Source organism: Barbus barbus, assembly GCF_936440315.1.
Source record: "Barbus barbus genome assembly, chromosome: 18".
Lineage (NCBI taxonomy): Eukaryota > Metazoa > Chordata > Actinopteri > Cypriniformes > Cyprinidae > Barbus > Barbus barbus.
In genome coordinates, this window is record NC_136746.1 from 19,466,452 (window position 1) to 19,485,716 (window position 19,265).

The window sequence follows — 19,265 nt, forward strand, 5'->3', positions numbered from 1 at the left end:
CGAGACAATTAAGCAGCAAATGAAAGGTTGCGGTTAAATTGCATTCGGTCCACCTGTCTTATTGCAACTTCATTAAGCTGTAGGATTTTAATCATTTAAAGCTTCGGTTAATATAAATTGTGTATTAACAATAAAATACGCATATAAATGCAACTCTAGATAGTTTCTTGGGCACATGAGCTTGCTGTTTTTAGCTCAGTCTGAGAATATATCTAGGAAAATATGACACCGAAAGGTCGGATAAAATATTTGAGGAAGTAGATGCTTTGAGCTGCCAAGACACTTCCCCCATGGGAAGACAGATTTGTTTTAAAAGGGACATTATTATATCAACGGCACTTGCCAAATAAGGGAACTTTTATGAATTTAGAAACAAAGTGAATACTTAAATACTCAAAATATTTCAGTGTGAATTTTTTTGTTTTAGTTTACCCAAAAATGACAATTCTGTCATCATTTACTTTTGTTCAAAACCGTATACTGAAGAATAGTGCTCAGTAACCAAAACAGTTTGATGACATCTGTTGTAAAATATATATTTTATGTTCCTCAGAAAAAGGAACAACATGAAGGTAAATGAATGATGACAGATTTTTCATTTTAGGATAAGATCGGCTAGCTGCAAGTAGAATGACCTCAGATTTGTGCTAAAATATCATTGTTTCGACTTCATTTGAACTGGCTTAAATTTAGAGAAGATTATAATGTTAAATATGGACAGGAAATTATGACTCTCAACCATACATTGAATAAACTTAACTTCCCAGGAAAGTACTGAACAGTAATGTTCACTAAAGGGAACATTAATCATCTTAATAGTGACCCAAAAACATCTATATAAAATAAAAAGTTAAAGTATACTAAATGTACAGCTATTTACATCATCCAAGTACAAGGGCTAATGGGTATTCCGCACTGTCTTCATTTTGTATTAGATCATTTTGAGCTATTAAGGGGCATTTTTAAGCCAAAGATTTGCTGTTTGGTGATTTACTGGGTTTATTTGCATCTGTCATTCTCGTTATTGGTGCAGAAAGCATTATTGCCTGACCCACTGACGCTCATAGATTTTTCACTCCAGTTCTTTTGAACAGTGCCCATGTGCGACTCTCCATTAACAAATAACAGTAAAACACTGGAACTATTTGATTAACATGGTTACTCAAAACATAAGTGCAAAGAATTTATTTAAGGTGTAATTGAATATTTTTCCATGAAGCACACAAAGAACAACACATGAACGCAGCATACTCCAGTATTCAGGATGTTGAAGTCATCTATACAGGTTAATGGAGAGAAATAATACCTGGGGGGTTGCTGTCCAGTCTTTAGGCTGAAAACCCTCTTGTCTGGGTCAGTATGATGAATGGAATCTCTTAATTGTATTGACGTATGGAGACTGGATGCAGGAGATCCAGGCTTAAGGTTACAGACTGGAATAAAAAGCAACTCTTTGGCTGACAGTGTTTAAAGGTTGTTTCAGGAGCTCAATCTTGTGAAAGAAAGATGTTAAAGACTGTGAGCATATATTTAAAAAAATATTCAGGTTGATGCAGTGATATTACATTAAAACCAGCTTATTTAGATGTCACTACTTTATTAGGTTACTCAATATTTTTTACAGTCTATTTGCTTTTGATCTGCTGGTGATTGTTTTACAATAGAAATGATTGCTATTTGGTGAAAAAAAAAAAAAGTGTAAAAAATAATTTTTGTATGTACAATTTCATTGTTCAGCAAGGATGCATTAAATTTACCAAAAGTGACATTAAAGCCTTTTATATTGTTTAAAAAAAATTATAAAGTAAATGCTATTCTTTTAAACTTTATCCATTAGTCATGTGAAAAAAAAAATCATGGTTTCCACAAAAATGCACAGAACAACATTTTCAATGTTTCAACATTGATAATAATAAATGTTACTTCACCATATTAGAATGATCATGTGACACTGAAGACTGGAGTAATAACTGCTGAAAATTCACCTTTGACATCACACAAATAAGTGAACAAAGAAAAATCATTTTCATTCCTTGAATAATTGGTCAAATTTTGAGTATAGGTATTTGTAGCGTCTTACCTAGCACCTCATGCCTAAAATGATTTATAACACTATGATCTTTCACGTTTACAGTCTAATCATTGGTGCTTTATCTGACATGGTATCCTCTGGTTCCACTTCATGGTATTCTTCCAATTCAGTATCGTTATGTCTGAGACTCTCAATGAAGTGCACATTTCTTGTGTCTGTTTGTCTGCTCCTGCGCTGGGTATTCATCGCTGTCTGAGCCCTGTCTGTGGTGCCATGCAGTCGGTTATTGCTATGAAAAAAAGATGCTCTTTTGCCTGAAATGATGTGGAGGAAAGAGAATGTGTGTTCAGCGTCCTCCCTGTCTGTGACACAGACAGAAGACTGAGCCGAGTCTTTATACGATGACCTGGACTCTTTAGGCACATCTGACGACTTCTTTTTGCTCAGTATGAAGTTAAAGAACCCAGTCACTACAAGCATAATTCCTGTAAAGAATCAGACGAAGTGTTTAAATTCATGTTAACCTTTATGTCTGTCTATAATATATGTGTGTGTGTGTGTGTGTGGGGGGGGGGGGGTATTTTTACAGACTATATGACTCACAATCAAAATCTTTAAAAAATAATACTTCTTGTAGATCTCACAAAGTCCAAATGAATTGATTTAAGTTTATCTATATGCTAGTGTATTCATTGGCAGAAATAAGTAGATATTTACCTATTTAAATTGTTTTACAATAATGCTTATCATTTTGTTAAATGTATTATGTATTTATTTACTTTTTAAATATATAATTTATGTAAAGAGTGAAGCACCTGGTATTACAGCATGCCATACAAGCACTGGATGGAGGAAACACATCAAAGACATCATTGAGTAGTAAAGAAACTTCTGAAAACCCCCAACATTGGCCATCTTCTTCCAAAGAATGAAAATCTTCCATGTGGGTGGACAACTCCAAGCAAGAAAAACAGATATGAATTACTATAATGCACTGATTAAAATCACAATAATACCACAGATGATGACATAAGCACAAGTACATGATTGTTTTATGATCTGATTGAACATACGGAAGGCACTTTGCCAACAGAGTGTCAATGAAATAGGCAACTTCAAAAATCATGATCACCACCGAGGAGAGCCTGCAGAGAATTGAAACAGAAGTAAAGCAGCGGTTTATTAAATACCTAACTTTTTGTTAGTAAAAAACAAACAGTACAAATAGTTCAAAAAGAGATACCAAAACAAAGTAAAAATGAAATCAAAATGTACTCTGTTAACTTTATTAATGCACGTTCTTGGTTTTATTGTGAACAACTCAAATGTAACTCCAACTTTTCACAGGCTTAAGTCCCATTTTACAAGTTTTCTCATTTAAAATCCTAATTGTCGCCACAATAAAGTAAAATGGACTAATGACTGTGAACATGGACTATGGACTGTGAACATGGACTAATGTTGACTTTAATCACTGCTTTTTATTAGATATTCATTACCAATTAGCGATTACTTGATCATAAACTTCCTGGGTGTTTATGGTATTCTGGTGTTCATGCATGTGAACAGCCACTTTATGTTTAATCCCAATGGAAATATCTCCCCGTTGTTGATGCAGAACCTCTCTGGTTTGGCCGTGAGCCTGGAGAGATCAGATAATCTAGGACAAGAGGCCCATTTGCCTCCATCTGTGCGTAATTCCCAAGAGGTGCTACTGTTTTGCCTGCTATAGTTAGAAATGGAATAACTGTGGCCTTCAGTGACCATGACCCTAAAGGTGATGAGCCGTTTGTTTGTGTAACTAACTTCCGTTCGGATGCTTACACCACCCTATGAGTGGCATCAAAAGCAATGATAACGCCGGCCAAAGTCAACAGTAGGACTCACCCAGATAACCATACTGTGTGTGCATAATAGGTGGATTCTAACAATTCAATTGTAAAAGTACCTGTTGTTAACTAAAACTAAAGCCATAAAATAATTTTTGTTACTTGGAATAAATGCCTTGAAACTGAAATAAAAACTTTTCAAATTTATATTTTTATTTTAAGTCAAAGTACTAAAATAATTTAAAAACAGATAATAAAAATGACAAAAACTAAGCATTTACCTAAAATAAAAAAAACCTAGAAACTATAAAACTAACAATTCATTGAAAATATTAATAAACACTATTACTATTAATATATTTTTACATTAGTACATTCATTGCAAATGCAGAATAGAAAACTGGGAAAAAAAAATCACTGTGGCTTATTTGCTCACTGCAGGAAAAAATAAAATAAAATAAAATAATACAAAAAACATCTGATCTGAAGGCATGTCTCAGAGAACTTTCATATGAACACTCTTGGAAAATAAAGTCTCACGAGTTAACACTTACATATAATTAGATGAAGTATGGGTATATTTATTGGTATTTATTGGTTTTGGTATTATATAGGTTATTTGGCGTGCTGTCCGGGGAAGGTCTCCGAGCTCGGCTTGTGTTAATTAGGCTAAGTATCTGATGTGCTCCTCCTGAACTTTGTTAATAAAGCATCATAAAAAAGGTTGGGTGTGGTACACTTTCAAAAGGTACTAACATGTATACCTCTCAGGTACTATTACACAATTTAGGTATCAATATGTACCTTTAAGATAGTAATATGCACCCTTTAGGTACAAAGATGTACCTTTTGAAAATGTACTTCCCCAGTGACAGATTTTGTACCTTCTTTAAGGTGCTACACCTCCCACAGCAGCTCATTTTGATACTCACAGGAGATATACAGCCAAGCTGTTGAACTCCCCCTGTCTCTGAGTCTCTACACCCACTGCACAAAGCACTGATGAAACAAACACACAGCGCCTACATTAACCTTAACCTGCAGAAATCATAATCAATAGAAATAAAGCATATGGTGTAATTAACTGAAAAATAATAACCACTGTGTTTTAAATATAATATACACACAAACTTTTTAACAGTCGAATAGCAGGCAAACCTGAATAAATGTAATGCATTTTTTATTGTGGCCACTAGATGTCAGATTTGCCACACGGCACTGCTGGGCCAAGTTAACCTAAGGTCAGTATTGTTGTTCTGGTTTTCAAAACAACGTACATGTAAACCAAAAATAAATATAACTGAATAAAATACACGTTATTCAATATGAGAGAATTGTGCAGTTCTCCGTCCAATGCAAAGTCTATGGCAAATCGGAGAATTCCTTAAGCACATTTGAAACATTTACTTGAGATTTGTGAATGAAATACTTCAATAGCATTTTTTGACTAATTTGATTAATGACTAGAAAGTATTACTCTTAGTATTCTTATGTATATAACACCTTTTTACTCATATTAATCTACATCTTGAAAATTAGATTTTTTTTAAATTTCTTATAATTTCTAGAACATTAACAATAAAAGCAAAAACATTTCACAAGCTAAGCGTTGTGGGGATCTAATACTTGAACAGTCTCAAACATTTTTTTTTATTAAAATGTGTTTATTATTTGTATGTGTTTATTATTTGTTTAAAACATTTGGGGAATGATTGCAGTAACACAACAGCGGTTATAATTGTTGGACTTCATTTAATTGTAGGAATTTCGTTGATATGTAATACATCCCTACTCATGGCATTTAAAATAAAAAATAAAAATTGTATATACATTTATGCTCCATTTCAAATTAAATGAGTCATTACCAAAGCAATGGAACAAATTAGCCTTTATTTCCATCATTTTAAAGCAGGTTATTTTGGGTAAGGAGCACAAAATGCACATTAATTCTACACTTCAATCACGGGGTAAAACATTGCAATGGCTACTAATGCATGTTCCTTGATGAAAGATATTTTTATTTTTGAAGGTTATGTATAGCACTTTCAGTGAAACAATGGCCTACAAAAGAACAGCAAAGACACAGTCCTACCTGCAGAAGTCGAGATGCCAAGAACTCTGCTGGCACATTCCACTATAACCCACAAAGCTGAGCTCTTCATGGCCAAAATCAAAAGTTTTTTTTTCCTTTAGAACATTTGTTGATAGTTAAAGTTCTCTATTGATAGTTCATTTATTACTAGTTTCGAGAAGAAGTCAAAACTTTGTGCAAGGACGGCAGTGCCATGGTTAGAAATCTCCTCGCCTAAACAGGAGGGCGTCCCAGTGCAGATTTTACCCTAGTAATCAGCCTAACATAGAAACTAAAACCCAAACACTGACCACCCTCTGCTTGTTCCTGCTGCATTCCACCTCTACTCAAGGTGAGGGGACCAAACAACAAAAACTTTACAGTTAAAGATTACCTGAATAGGTACTAGCATAGAGAACAAATAAGGCATGTTTCCTGAGGGAAGACACTCTCTCTCTCTCTCTCTCTCACACACACACACACACGCCTGTTGCAGGACGCTTACAGGTTATGAGCAGTGTGACCTTCATGAGGAGGTATTCTACCCTCCATCCCTTTACAGCTGCTGAGGGACATATTCAAATTAAATTACCTTCAGCCAATTTATCAAAAATGTCCTTGCCCAAAGTCAGATGTGTTTTTACGAAGTAAATGTACATGGAGGGAGTCTCAAACGTCTGCTCGATAAGCCCTGTCCTGAACCAGATGATTAATGGTAGAGAAAGCAGCAGTACTTTCATAGTCCAATCCTGACACAAGACAGATGTTAATCATTCTCCAGCAGACGCACTGAACAGACACCATCTCTTCCATTCTTTAGTTACCTGTGTCAAAGGTCAGACTTTTCTCAGTCATAACAGATCACAATTGATTAGAACCACAATGTACCCGCATGACGGCATGACACAGTAAGGGTCCATCTAATTAAATGTGATCGCATGTGACTACAGTATTGCTTGGATTTCAAGCCACATAACTTTGGCATTACTTGAAACAGCATGCCTTTTTTTCCTTTTGGTTAATACATTGACTGATTCATCATGCTTCATATTTTACAAAACCGAACAGAATGATAAATGACAACACCTGAGTGCCAAAAATATCAATAACTAGAATATACAACTGAGTTAAATACTTTAAATAATAATAATATAGTATTTTAATATTTTAAAAATATATTGTCCTAAATAATTATCTTTAACACAATTATTATTATTATTATTATTATTATAAGTGTTGTTGTTGTTATTGTTATTAAACACATTATAGTTTAGTTATTATTATTATTGTGCTTTTGTTATTTTCTAGCAATAAACAAAAATAAATAGAAAAACTAGAACAAATAACTAAATAATTGAACAAATTTATTGATTTAAAAATACATACATGATTTTTTAAAAATCAAGACCAAAATGGAAAACAGGGTTCAGTAAGCAATTCATTTATTTATTTATTACAAATCAAACCGATTGTCAAAATATGACATTTCTTTTGTTAAATAATATCAAATATATCTATATCATCTAACATGAAAAATCGTGCGTTTTGTATTAATGCTTTAAACTCAAGTCATAGGACACCAAAATGCACCATATCATGGAATGTGCATAAACAGCTGTTACAACATAACTGAACACAATTGTAGAGAAATTCATGGTCTATCAAAGAGACAATCAACATCATAAATTCCTCTGCGCAGTCTCTGAGGTTAAATACCTCGCTGGCCAGCTCATCCTTTAAGAAACCATATCCTGAATGTTCACAAATAAGCAGAAATAACAGGGGATATGTGGGAGTAACTGGGAAAATAGTACAGATGTCAAATGTAAAGTCTTAAGGTTTATGTGAACTGGACATTCTGAGGACAACCAACAGATGAAATGACTTCAGTTCTTAATTAACTGAGGCCCTGGAGGAGACATTATGTACTATACATCTTATACCGTCCAGAACCAAATAGGCTATCTTGGCAAACACTTGTAGAGTTCTGCTCTAATTTACAACTCTGATATCCAAGTTGACTCCAGCTAAGAGGAAAAATGTAAATCCCCTAACATTAGAACAAGGCTACCTTTGTTTTCTGCGTGGATCAACAGTTTTCCAGATTAGCTGCACATTATTCCAGGTATGTGTGTGCATTTTGTGCTACGTTCTTGATTCAGGCTGTGAAGTTACAGTCACTGACCACTAAAAACAAGTTGATAGTTGATTAAAAACTGTATTATAACAAACCTCTGCACATGTATATGGAATGTGGCTCCTTACAAAATACAACATTAATAAATAATATATCAAAACATAAAATCACAAGAATTACAGTCTCAGATTTTCAATGTCTCAAACATTTAAGGGATTTTTATCATCTGCCAAGGGAAAGTCCAATAAGTTAGGAAAGGCATAGCAACCTGAGTCAAAATATGATGATCTGTGCTGAGTTTACTGTAGTGGGTGTAGTTTGAAAGCTAGAAGAGTTACATTTGGAAATACTGGTCTCTGTAATGTTTAAAAAGCCCTAACCCTAGTTTACTCTAGCTTATTATGTTGATTTGTTAAGACAGCATAATAGCAGTATTGTCTCCTTGCAATGAGTTGATTGTGTCATTTGTTTGTTGCTTTGGATGAATGTGTCTGCTAAATGAATACATGCAAATGTAAATTTATCCACTCAATGTATTTCTAGCTATGACTTTCTCTGTGCTACTTGCATCTTTCGAGCTCACACCAAATCAGAGTTGTTATCCATGTAAAATAAAATGCATGTACTCAACAAATGGTTTTAGAATAACAGCACAACCGGGACATATTTTTTAACCTTTTGACAACTTCAGTGCTAGACTATGATAAACAGTGCAAGAGAAAATAAATATCAACATTTGTAGCTAGTGAAAATTTAATGTTACTGCATGCTATGTATTGACTAAATAATGCAAAAAGAGTCTGGTAACAATTATTTAGAATATTTAAAGAGAGATATAAATCTTAAAAGATATTGATAAAATGAAAGGTTGGTTTAAAAAACATGGGGAAAAGTAATGTTTGTTTAGAGTTATTAGAGTTCTGACATTTTGATTAAACAGGTCCAAAAAAAAAAAAAAAAAATGCATGGAAGAATCATTCACAATAAGATCAACAATGCATTACGAAAATAGACAAGATGAATTTTCATGTCATGCCAACCATATGCCGTTATGAAAACGAGAATAAAACAACAACACAACAGATAAATATCAATTACTTGTTCCTAAAGAACATAAAACCTGAAATCGATATACATAAATACTTGGCATTGCGTTTTGGTTTGTATCTATGGCTGCAACATGTCTGGGTTCTGTCTGCAAGAACATTTAATAATTATTTTAGTCAGAGCTGAACCTCATTTTGCTGTGATGCTGTAAAGACTGACTGGTTGCTGGCTAATACATACACTGCTGAGTCAAAGTGACCCCTAAATCATCACATTAATGGGTCTTGAAATGATTTTTACTCATTTGTCCCATTCATACATAAACACATGCTGGGTGTGAATGACTCCCATAGGGACTGATATATGAAATTTGATGGCCTTTTGTGGCACTTAATATATTACTTCACCTCAACAAGAAAAAATCTTATCTTTAGTGAAGTACAAACATCACATATGACACAGAGCCATTTATCTTCCTGGCACACAGCTGACAGACATTTTCTACAGCAAATCTACTGCAAACCATTTAATGGCGACAATGGTGTTAATGAGCTTGATAAGGTGTCATGGTATGGCAGTCAGTTATAACACAACATTTCATCAGACAGCCCAATGTGTAATTGTGTTAATCATATGTGACGGATCCCTGTGAGCTGTTGGAATGTCCCAACCCGCTGTTATAATAACAAGAGGTCAGAACTCTGTGTTTTGCAAGCAGTGGTTTAATCATGATTTGTAGAAATTAAGTTAAAATATGATATTTAGATTAAAAAGGTGATTTGCAATAAGTTATAGGAGAAAATGCAGCTGTAGATGAACCATTTTGTTTAAGGTGTGTTTCTGGACTCCCCCTCATTTCCCATTCTATAATGAGATCTCTGCCATGGAGCTGTTATTCATCATGGCCTACTGGGGTACATTTAATCTTGATTACAATGGCAATTTTATCTTGCTTTGTAAACATCTCATGAGATGTATTCTTGTTCAACATCAAACTTCTCTGCATTCAGAAAGACCTTTGCTTTTGTTGCAACATGAAGTGAAGAAAAAGGTCATTTTTCAGAAGGTTTTGTACTTTTAAGTAAATAATATCAAGATGATTGATTACTAAAATACCGATGCCTTTTTTTCTATTTTTTATGCTATACATGATCACATGCATAAAGACTTTGTCTGAAAGATGGAAAAGCCCTGTGTGTGCATTTCAGCAGTTAAAATAATAATTTGTTTTAAAAAACTACTTTCACTACTGTTCAAAAGTTGACGTTACCAAGGGTTCATTTATTTGATCCAAAATACAGTAAAATCTCAAACATTGTGAAATATTATTACAATTTAAAAATAGTTGTTTTCTATTTTAATGTATTTTAAAATGTAATTTATTTCTGTGATATCAAAGCTGAATTTTCAGCACCCATTACTCCAGTCTTCAGTGTCACATTCAGAAATCTTTCTAATACACTGATTTAGTGCTGAAGGAACATTTCTTTGTATTAACAATGTTGTGCTGCTTAATATTTTTGTGCCATGATTCCTCCAGGATTCTTTGATGAACAAAGTTCAAAATAACAGCATTTATGAAAATGAAGTTATGCAAAAACAAACAGAAAAAAACTTTCCACTTCAATATTGACTTAATTTCTAACAAGAAATGAGGAAACAATTACTAAAGCTCATTTGTTCAAGATCGTTAGACATGACATGCAACTTGAAACCTGATCTGAAACCAGTTTCACTAAAAGGTACCTTAATCTAAAAGCACAACATTTAGTTTCAGACAGTCAAAATGTAATCTTTTAAACTTTAAATCTAAATCACCCAAAAACACAGAAGCTTTATGCCTTGAGACACACCATTAGTAAGGCATTTCATGCATTTAACAAATTTGATGGCAGCACTGACACTATGTGGATGCAGGGGAAATTGCATTTTTTTGACTGACTTTCATCAAAGCTTTTCAAACTCCACTAACAGAAATATGTTTCGTTGATCATTCATGAGAAACACAGAAGATGCAGATATAGGACTGATTGACCTTTGCCTTTTGAGGGAGATGATAAAGAGGAGTGGCGGCATCAGCAGATGACAGGAGGAGCATCAGTGGAGCCTGTGTAGCTTCATGCTGGAAGGAGCCGCAGAGCTCCAGGAGTGAGTCAGAGCCACCATCTCAAACTGTCCTTGTTATAGTCTGTTGCTGTGATCTCCAAAACACAGCTATACTCTAATAAGATGGTAGAGATCATAACTGATCCTAGACTAAAGAACCTATTTCATCTCTGCCATTTCCCAGCCAAAGGGATCACGAAATAAATTACCCATGAGTCCCCTCCGGGTACAGAGGGATTCTGAAGGCTCTCGGGTGGCTTATCTGATGAGTCATTTCATACTGGGAAAGAGAACTGATTCCTGTTACGTGTTAGTAAAGAAGAAAGTAATCGAATTACAAGAAACTGAAGTCATAGTTCATGCTGTTACGCAAATCTTGAAATACAATAAAATTGGGGTTATGAAATAAATACACAAAAAAAAGTCCAACAAATCCAGAAAAATATAAATCATGTTGATCTATGAATATGATTACTAACATTTGCATCTGCATCTTCCTAATATATATGGGCTGCTATATATTTCCATTGATACTCTTTACGAAAAAAGTGAATTGTAAAAAGTCTATTAAGTGACAGACAGACAGACAGATCTAGATGGACAGACATATAATTATTTGCCGAACGTGAATCTAAAATAATAATGTTAAAAATTTCATTCATATCCTAAGTGCACATTTTAATTTAATTAAAGTATAGAGCAGTCATATCTTAAGTGTGCATTTATGATATTAATACATCTGTTAAACATATACCATAATTACCATAAAGTGTGCACTTAACCTGAAGTATCTTGAAATAAAATGGAAATAAAATAAAATTAAACAAAAAAACACACACACACACACACACACAAAATAAATAAATAAATAAATGTGGATGTAAAATAATCATGTTATACCTGTACATTTCCTTCATATCGTAAGTGCACACTTTAATTTAACTAAATGTGTGTGTGCATGGGGGGGGGGGGGGGGGGGGGGTCTACAAAATGAAAGTCATATCTTAAGTGTGCACATATGATATTAATGATATACGTTTAACATGTACCATAATCACTCAAATTTGGATTGGACCCCTTCTCCGGCAAAGGTGTAGCAGGACTGTTTGCACACTAGATTGGCCCTGTGTTCAAACTCCCATCATTTAATCTCTGGGTGATCCTCAGCTTTAGTGAGTTACTGGCCTGAGCCCCTCTCATTATTTCTGATTGCTCCGCTCTTTGTTCCTCTAAGCAGTGCTCCATAAAACTCTATGACTGGAGATAGAGCCTGACAACCATGGTGTTTCTGAGGGGCCCTCGCTGCACTTCAGCTGGATTAGAAAAAGCCGCAAGTGGATGACTGCAGAGCCTGCCGTGCTGATCAGTATGTCCTTGTGAAGGACACACAAGACCCTGCAGCTGGGCTCTATTAGATCACCAAATAAAACAAATTGGTGCAGTTTTGACAAGAGCAGATATTGCATGTCTACTGTACAGTATGAATCTTTGCTAAACTTCAGACTATCACATTTACAGGTTCTTAGGATCATAACAATCCATGAGAGAGGCAGATGAGCGCTTCGGGTGCACACACATGCATATCTCAGCGCTGATTTACTCCAGTTTAAAGGAGTGCACCACATCTCCTCCTCAGTATCCCTGTAGGTTGAGTTGAAGGACACCAGTGGAATTTTTCAAAGCATTTGACATCTGAAACGTTCCCTGTCTGTAATAACAAGGGCTGCTCCTGCACCTTCTGAATTTGTGGTTATTTCTTTGCTCTGATTTTGAAGAGCGCAGGAAATCATTACAGTTCTTACGCAAGATGGTAAGCTCATCATTATGTTAGTCAGGGCTTTGCTTTAAAATGAAGACATCTGTTCTTCTGACAAATGAAATATAAATGATGGACTTAAAGTAATATAAATTTCATACACTGATGATTGCAGAAATTGAGCAATTACTAACAACCTTCATTGCACATTAATGTAAAAATATAATATAGGGAAATTGTGTGTGTGTGTGAATATATATAAAATGTATGTGTGTGTGTGTGTGTGTGTGTGTGTGTGTGTGTGTATGTATATATATATATATATATATATACACATACACACATATATACACATATATATATACACATATGTATATGTATGTATGTGTATATGTGTATGTGTGTGTATGTGTATGTGTATAATGCAAAACATACTATGAGGGTTCAAAAGTCCAAGACCATCCTTATTTAAAATATAATTTAAACCTGAAAATAAACAAATTCTCTCTCTCTTTCTCCCTATATATATATATATATATATATATATATATATATATATATATATATATATATATATATATATATATATATATATATATATATATATATATATATATATATATGCTCTGATTTTGAAGAGCGCAGGAAATCATTACAGTTCTTACGCAAGATGGTAAGCTCATCATTATGTTAGTCAGGGCTTTGCTTTAAAATGAAGACATCTGTTCTTCTGACAAATGAAATATAAATGATGGACTTAAAGTAATATAAATTTCATACACTGATGATTGCAGAAATTGAGCAATTACTAACAACCTTCATTGCACATTAATGTAAAAATATAATATAGGGAAATTGTGTGTGTGTGAATATATATAATATATATAAAATGTATGTATGTATGTATGCATGTGTGTGTGTGTGTGTGTGTGTGTGTGTGTGTGTGTGTGTGTATGTATATATATATATATATATATATATATATATATATATATATATATATATATATATATATATATATATATACATACATACATACATACATACATATATACACATATACACATATACATATACATACACACACATATATATATACATATGTATATGTATGTATGTGTATATGTGTATGTGTATGTGTGTGTATGTGTATATGTATAATGCAAAACATACTATAAGGGTTCAAAAGTCCAAGACCATCCTTATTTAAAATATAATTTAAACCTGAAAATAAACAAATTCTCTCTCTCTTTCTCCCTATATATATATATATATATATATATATATATATATATATATATATATATATATATATATATATATATATATATATATATATATATATATATATATATATATTATACACACACACACACACATGTATACAGTCAGGTCCATAAATATTGGGACATCGACACAATTCTAACATTTTTGGCTCTATACACCACCACAATGGATTTCAAATGAAACGAACAAGATGTGCTTTAACTGCAGACTGTCAGCTTTAATTTGAGGGTATTTACATCCAAATCAGGTGAACGGTGTAGGAATTACAACAGTTTGCATATGTGCCTCCCACTTGTTAAGGGACGAAAAGTAATGGGACAATTGGCTTCTCAGCTGTTCCATGGCCAGGTGTGTTATTCCCTCATTATACCAATTAAAATGAGCAGATAAAAGGTCCAGAGTTTATTTCAAGTGTGCTATTTGCATTTGGAATCTGTTGCTGTCAACTGTCAAGATGAGATCCAAAGAGCTGTCACTATCAGTGAAGCAAGCCATCATTAGGCTGAAAAAACAAAACAAACCCATCAGAGAGATAGCAAAAACATTGGGCGTGGCCAAAACAACTGTTTGGAACATTCTTAAAAAGAAGGAACGCACCGGTGAGCTCAGCAACACCAAAAGACCCGGAAGACCACGGAAAACAACTGTGGTGGATGACTGAAGAATTCTTTCCCTGGTGAAGAAAACACCCTTCACAACAGTTGGCCAGATCAAGAACACTCTCCAGGAGGTAGGTGTATGTGTGTCAAAGTCAACAATCAAGAGAAGACTTCACCAGAGTGAATACAGAGGGTTCACCACAAGATGTAAACCATTGGTGAGCCTCAAAAACAGGAAGGCCAGATTAGAGTTTGCCAAACGACATCTAAAAAAGCCTTCGCAGTTCTGGAACAACATCCTATGGACAGATGAGACCAAGATCAACTTGTACCAGAGTGATGGGAAGAGAAGAGTATGGAGAAGGAAAGGAACTGCTCATGATCCTAAGCATACCACCTCATCAGTGAAGCATGGTGGTGGTAGTGTCATGGCGTGGGCATGTATGGCTGCCAGTGGAACTGGTTCTCTTGTATTTATTGATGATGTGACTGCTGACAAAAGCAGCAGGATGAATTCTGAAGTGTTTCGGGCAATATTATCTGCTCATATTCAGCCAAATGCTTCAGAACTCACTGGACGGCGCATCACAGTGCAGATGGACAATGACCCAAAGCATACCGCAAAAGCAACCAAAGAGTATTTGAAGGGAAAGAAGTGGACTGTTATGCAATGGCCATGTCAATCACCTGACCTGTATCCGATTGAGCATGCATTTCACTTGCTGAAGACAAAACTGAAGGGAAAATGCCCCAAGAACAAGCAGGAACTGAAGACGGTTGCAGTAGAGGCCTGGCAGAGCATCACCAGGGATGAAACCCAGCGTCTGGTGATGTCTATGCGTTCCAGACTTCAGGCTGTAATTGACTGCAAAGGATTTGCAACCAAGTATTAAAAAGTAAAAGTTTGATTTATGATTATTATTCTGTCACATTACTTTTGGTCCCTTAACAAGTGGGAGGCACATATGCAAACTGTTGTAATTCCTACACAGTTCACCTGATTTGGATGTAAATACCCTCAAATTAAAGCTGACAGTCTGCAGTTAAAGCACATCTTGTTTGTTTCATTTGAAATCCATTGTGGTGGTGTATAGAGCCAAACATGTTAGAATTGTGTCGATGTTCCAATATTTATGGACCTGACTGTATATACACATACACTATATACATACACATATGACACCAAATATATAACACACACATATATATATAAATAACACACACACACATATATATATATATATATATATATATATATATATATATATATACATACACACACACACATATACACATATATAAATATATATATATATATATAATATATATATATATAATATATATATACATATATAATATATATAATATATAATATATAAAAAAAAAAAAATATATATATATATATATATATATATATATATATATATTTATTTAAGATACCAAAAACCTGTAATGGTCATGTATTTTTATAATTTTTTAAATAAAATGTAATAATTTGTAATGGAAAAAAATGAAAAACGGGAAATAAAACTATTTTCACTAGTGGTCTCAAACATTTTAAGCTAATCATTTCCAGACATGTCATTCCAACACTGAGAGCTGAAATGAACACCACAAGGTTTTACAAATTTATGTTTTTCAAAAGTCTTCTTTTTAGAAAATGTATATATTTCACCAAAGTCATTTATACCTGGCTAGCTTTGTCTAAGGAAAGCCGTGTGTGTCAAAGGAGTAGCATTAATCTTTCAAAAAAAGGAAATGGAGGAGAGATTCTAGCCGTGAGGAGAACAAATAGGTTTTAAGAGCCCATAGATCTTTTCTCTCACTGTGGTCGTTTTTCTTGAGAAGAATTTTGTGGAATGCAATATTTCACTAAGCCAGAAGCTGTACTGTAATACACTACCTATTAAAATTATACCTATGTATTTCTTAAAGAAGAGGAAATAATTTCACAGTTTAAATGAGAATCAGCACTGAATTAGCAAAATGGAGATGTTGTACAGAATTATGCCATCCATATCCTTCAGAAACAGTATCCATAGGATTTTTGTTTGAATGTGTTGTGAAAAGAAAGAACACTGCCATATGTTTCTGGAATAGAAGAACTGTAGTAAAAATGACCCCTAAACTATTTTATTTGTTGAGTAATGACTAATGGGGTTTCACAAAAGCAGATCTCGCTTTGCTTGTTCAGAAATGTGTGGTGGTGTAATTCTGAAGAACTATTGACATAGGACTAGCAATTATATATAGCAAAGAAATATTGGAAAGTGTCTGCAGAATTGAATCCCATCAGACTGAATGACTTTAACAAGTGGATTTTAAGAGATGTTGCATGTTTATTCTCCATTGCACCTCGTCTTGCACCAGTCACATTACAGATAGTGGTGATAAATGAGTCAATTAGCTGTGGGCGGAATTCTGGTGTCTTGGATTAAAAGAGAGTCATGGAAGACTGTAATGAGCCAGGCTTCTGTCATTGGACTGATTTGTCAGAGAGATTAATGAGTGTAAATGAACAGCTTATTGTGTGGAATAGTGTAATACAGCCCAACAGTTTAATTGCCATCAACTACAGCCATCAGGCTAAAGAGCTGCCTCCACAAACAAAAGCAATGATTAATATCCATTTATTAAACTATCCAAAAATGAAATGTAGCTTTAATTTGCAGGTAAAAGCAATTTGCTGTTTATCAGAAAGCTACAATGCCCCCTTTTGGAGACTTTCAGAATGGTGACACTCTCCAGAGAACAGCAATGATATACAGTATCATTACCATTTGCAATGCAGTGTATTGCTAGCTCAGCAGAAAGTTGATGAGGACCCAAGTGTACAACACCTCTTAAACCATAATTCACCTGCGAGGTTGCCAAATCCCCGTCATGACAATTATAGCTGTAATCATGTAACCAACTGTTGCACCAGTATTACATCTTTATGTCTCAAAACGGCCAATGCACATGAAGAGAAAACACTCTCGTAACCCACATGACCCTGAAGTGCTATACCAATAAAGTCAGAATGTAAGGAACCTCCCAGCCCATTTTTACCCACTTCATTTGGCTGTATGTTGTGAATTTTATGGATCATGCATGAGCCAGACTGGAGCCCGCTAAAGTCAGCAGCAGCTGGCAGTCACCAGCACAGTTGCTCTGCCAGTCTGGCTGTCTTTAGAGACTGAACATTTTTTAACAAAGCTCAGTGAATTCTGTCATGGCTCAGTGGTGGTCTAGAATTCAGATTGCATGCAGCAATTAATCAGGATCTGAAAGGTAATTTACCAGACTGCTTTACTGCTTCACCTAAACAATGTATTAGCTTAATTTGCTTCCTGTAAACCTAGTGTGACTTTGCTCAAAGACAGTTTAATGGCAAATAGGATGCATTATGCTCCCAAAAAGTTGTAAGACAAGTGTTTTGGGCCAGAGGTAATATTAAACAGTACGTCAGGAACACCCATGCAAATAAATAAAATAAAATGTTGGTTAGTTATGAAACCACAGCATGTACAGTTTAAGAAAAGTGAAAGGAGACCATGACGAGGCTTGCACAAGGCTTGAAGTGAAGTGACTTTGGCATTACGCCACACTTGACAGGACATTTAACATGCTAATACTCAAACATTTAACCCAAAATGGCTGCAAAGCTTTTATATTCTAAAATTACATTCTAAAGAAAATAATTTGTTGGTTGTTTTTGTTAAATGCCTGAAAAACCTAAAAATGGCTATGAATCTATAATGAAGCATTTTCCCTTAATGAAAGGAACAGTCAAAACCTACAGTGTGAGCAGTGACAAATTAATGAAAAAGAAAAATATAGACTATGGTGTAATGAATGAAGACTTTTTGAAGAATAGTGAAGGCTTTAATATACGACTTGCACTTGAAACAAGTTTAATAAGGTCAACACAGTAATGGTAGTTTTACCATCCTAAATGAACACAAGCGTAAGTATGGTTAACTGGCTAAGTGACAAAATCTAAACTAAAGACAACGATAACCAGAAGAGGTTTGGTTACTTTTTCATCTTAGGCTCTTAAGTTACAGATGAGATTACGCAAGCATTCATGTCAAAATAATGGAAAACACCAGGCGTATAAAAGGTGTTTGGGCACAGACCAAGAGTGCTGGCATGGCCTTCATTACACATTTCTCTTCAACAGAATTCTTTAAAAATGAACTGAAAGAAAAAGGATCAGAAGAGGATTCATTTCTCATTTTGCCTTTGAGTTTATGTTTGGAAGCAACCCCAGACTCCTACTCTGAAGGGAGCTGTTGCTTTCAGACTCTTGATCTAACCCTAACCATAGCGGTTCCTGTTCTCTATGACGAGGTCATCTAATAAGATTTGATATGTAAAATTTGTTTTCTTGGAGAGTTTTACATTACGTTTAGTGGA

At 34.4% G+C, this 19,265-nt stretch overlaps 1 protein-coding gene across 1 annotated transcript; it reads right to left on the reverse strand.

The window, feature by feature from the left end:
* Nucleotides 1-1,376: 1,376 nt before the first annotated feature.
* On the reverse strand, nt 1,377-6,023 carry LOC306883951 (transmembrane protein 72-like; the record flags this gene model as incomplete). The annotated part of the gene is made up of 6 exons (XM_079439494.1): nt 1,377-1,449; nt 2,133-2,517; nt 2,848-2,987; nt 3,106-3,177; nt 4,794-4,860; nt 5,954-6,023. The coding sequence occupies 6 exons, from the start codon at nt 6,021-6,023 to the stop codon at nt 1,377-1,379; spliced, it is 807 nt and encodes a 268-aa protein (XP_079295620.1).
* Nucleotides 6,024-19,265: the final 13,242 nt, after the last annotated feature.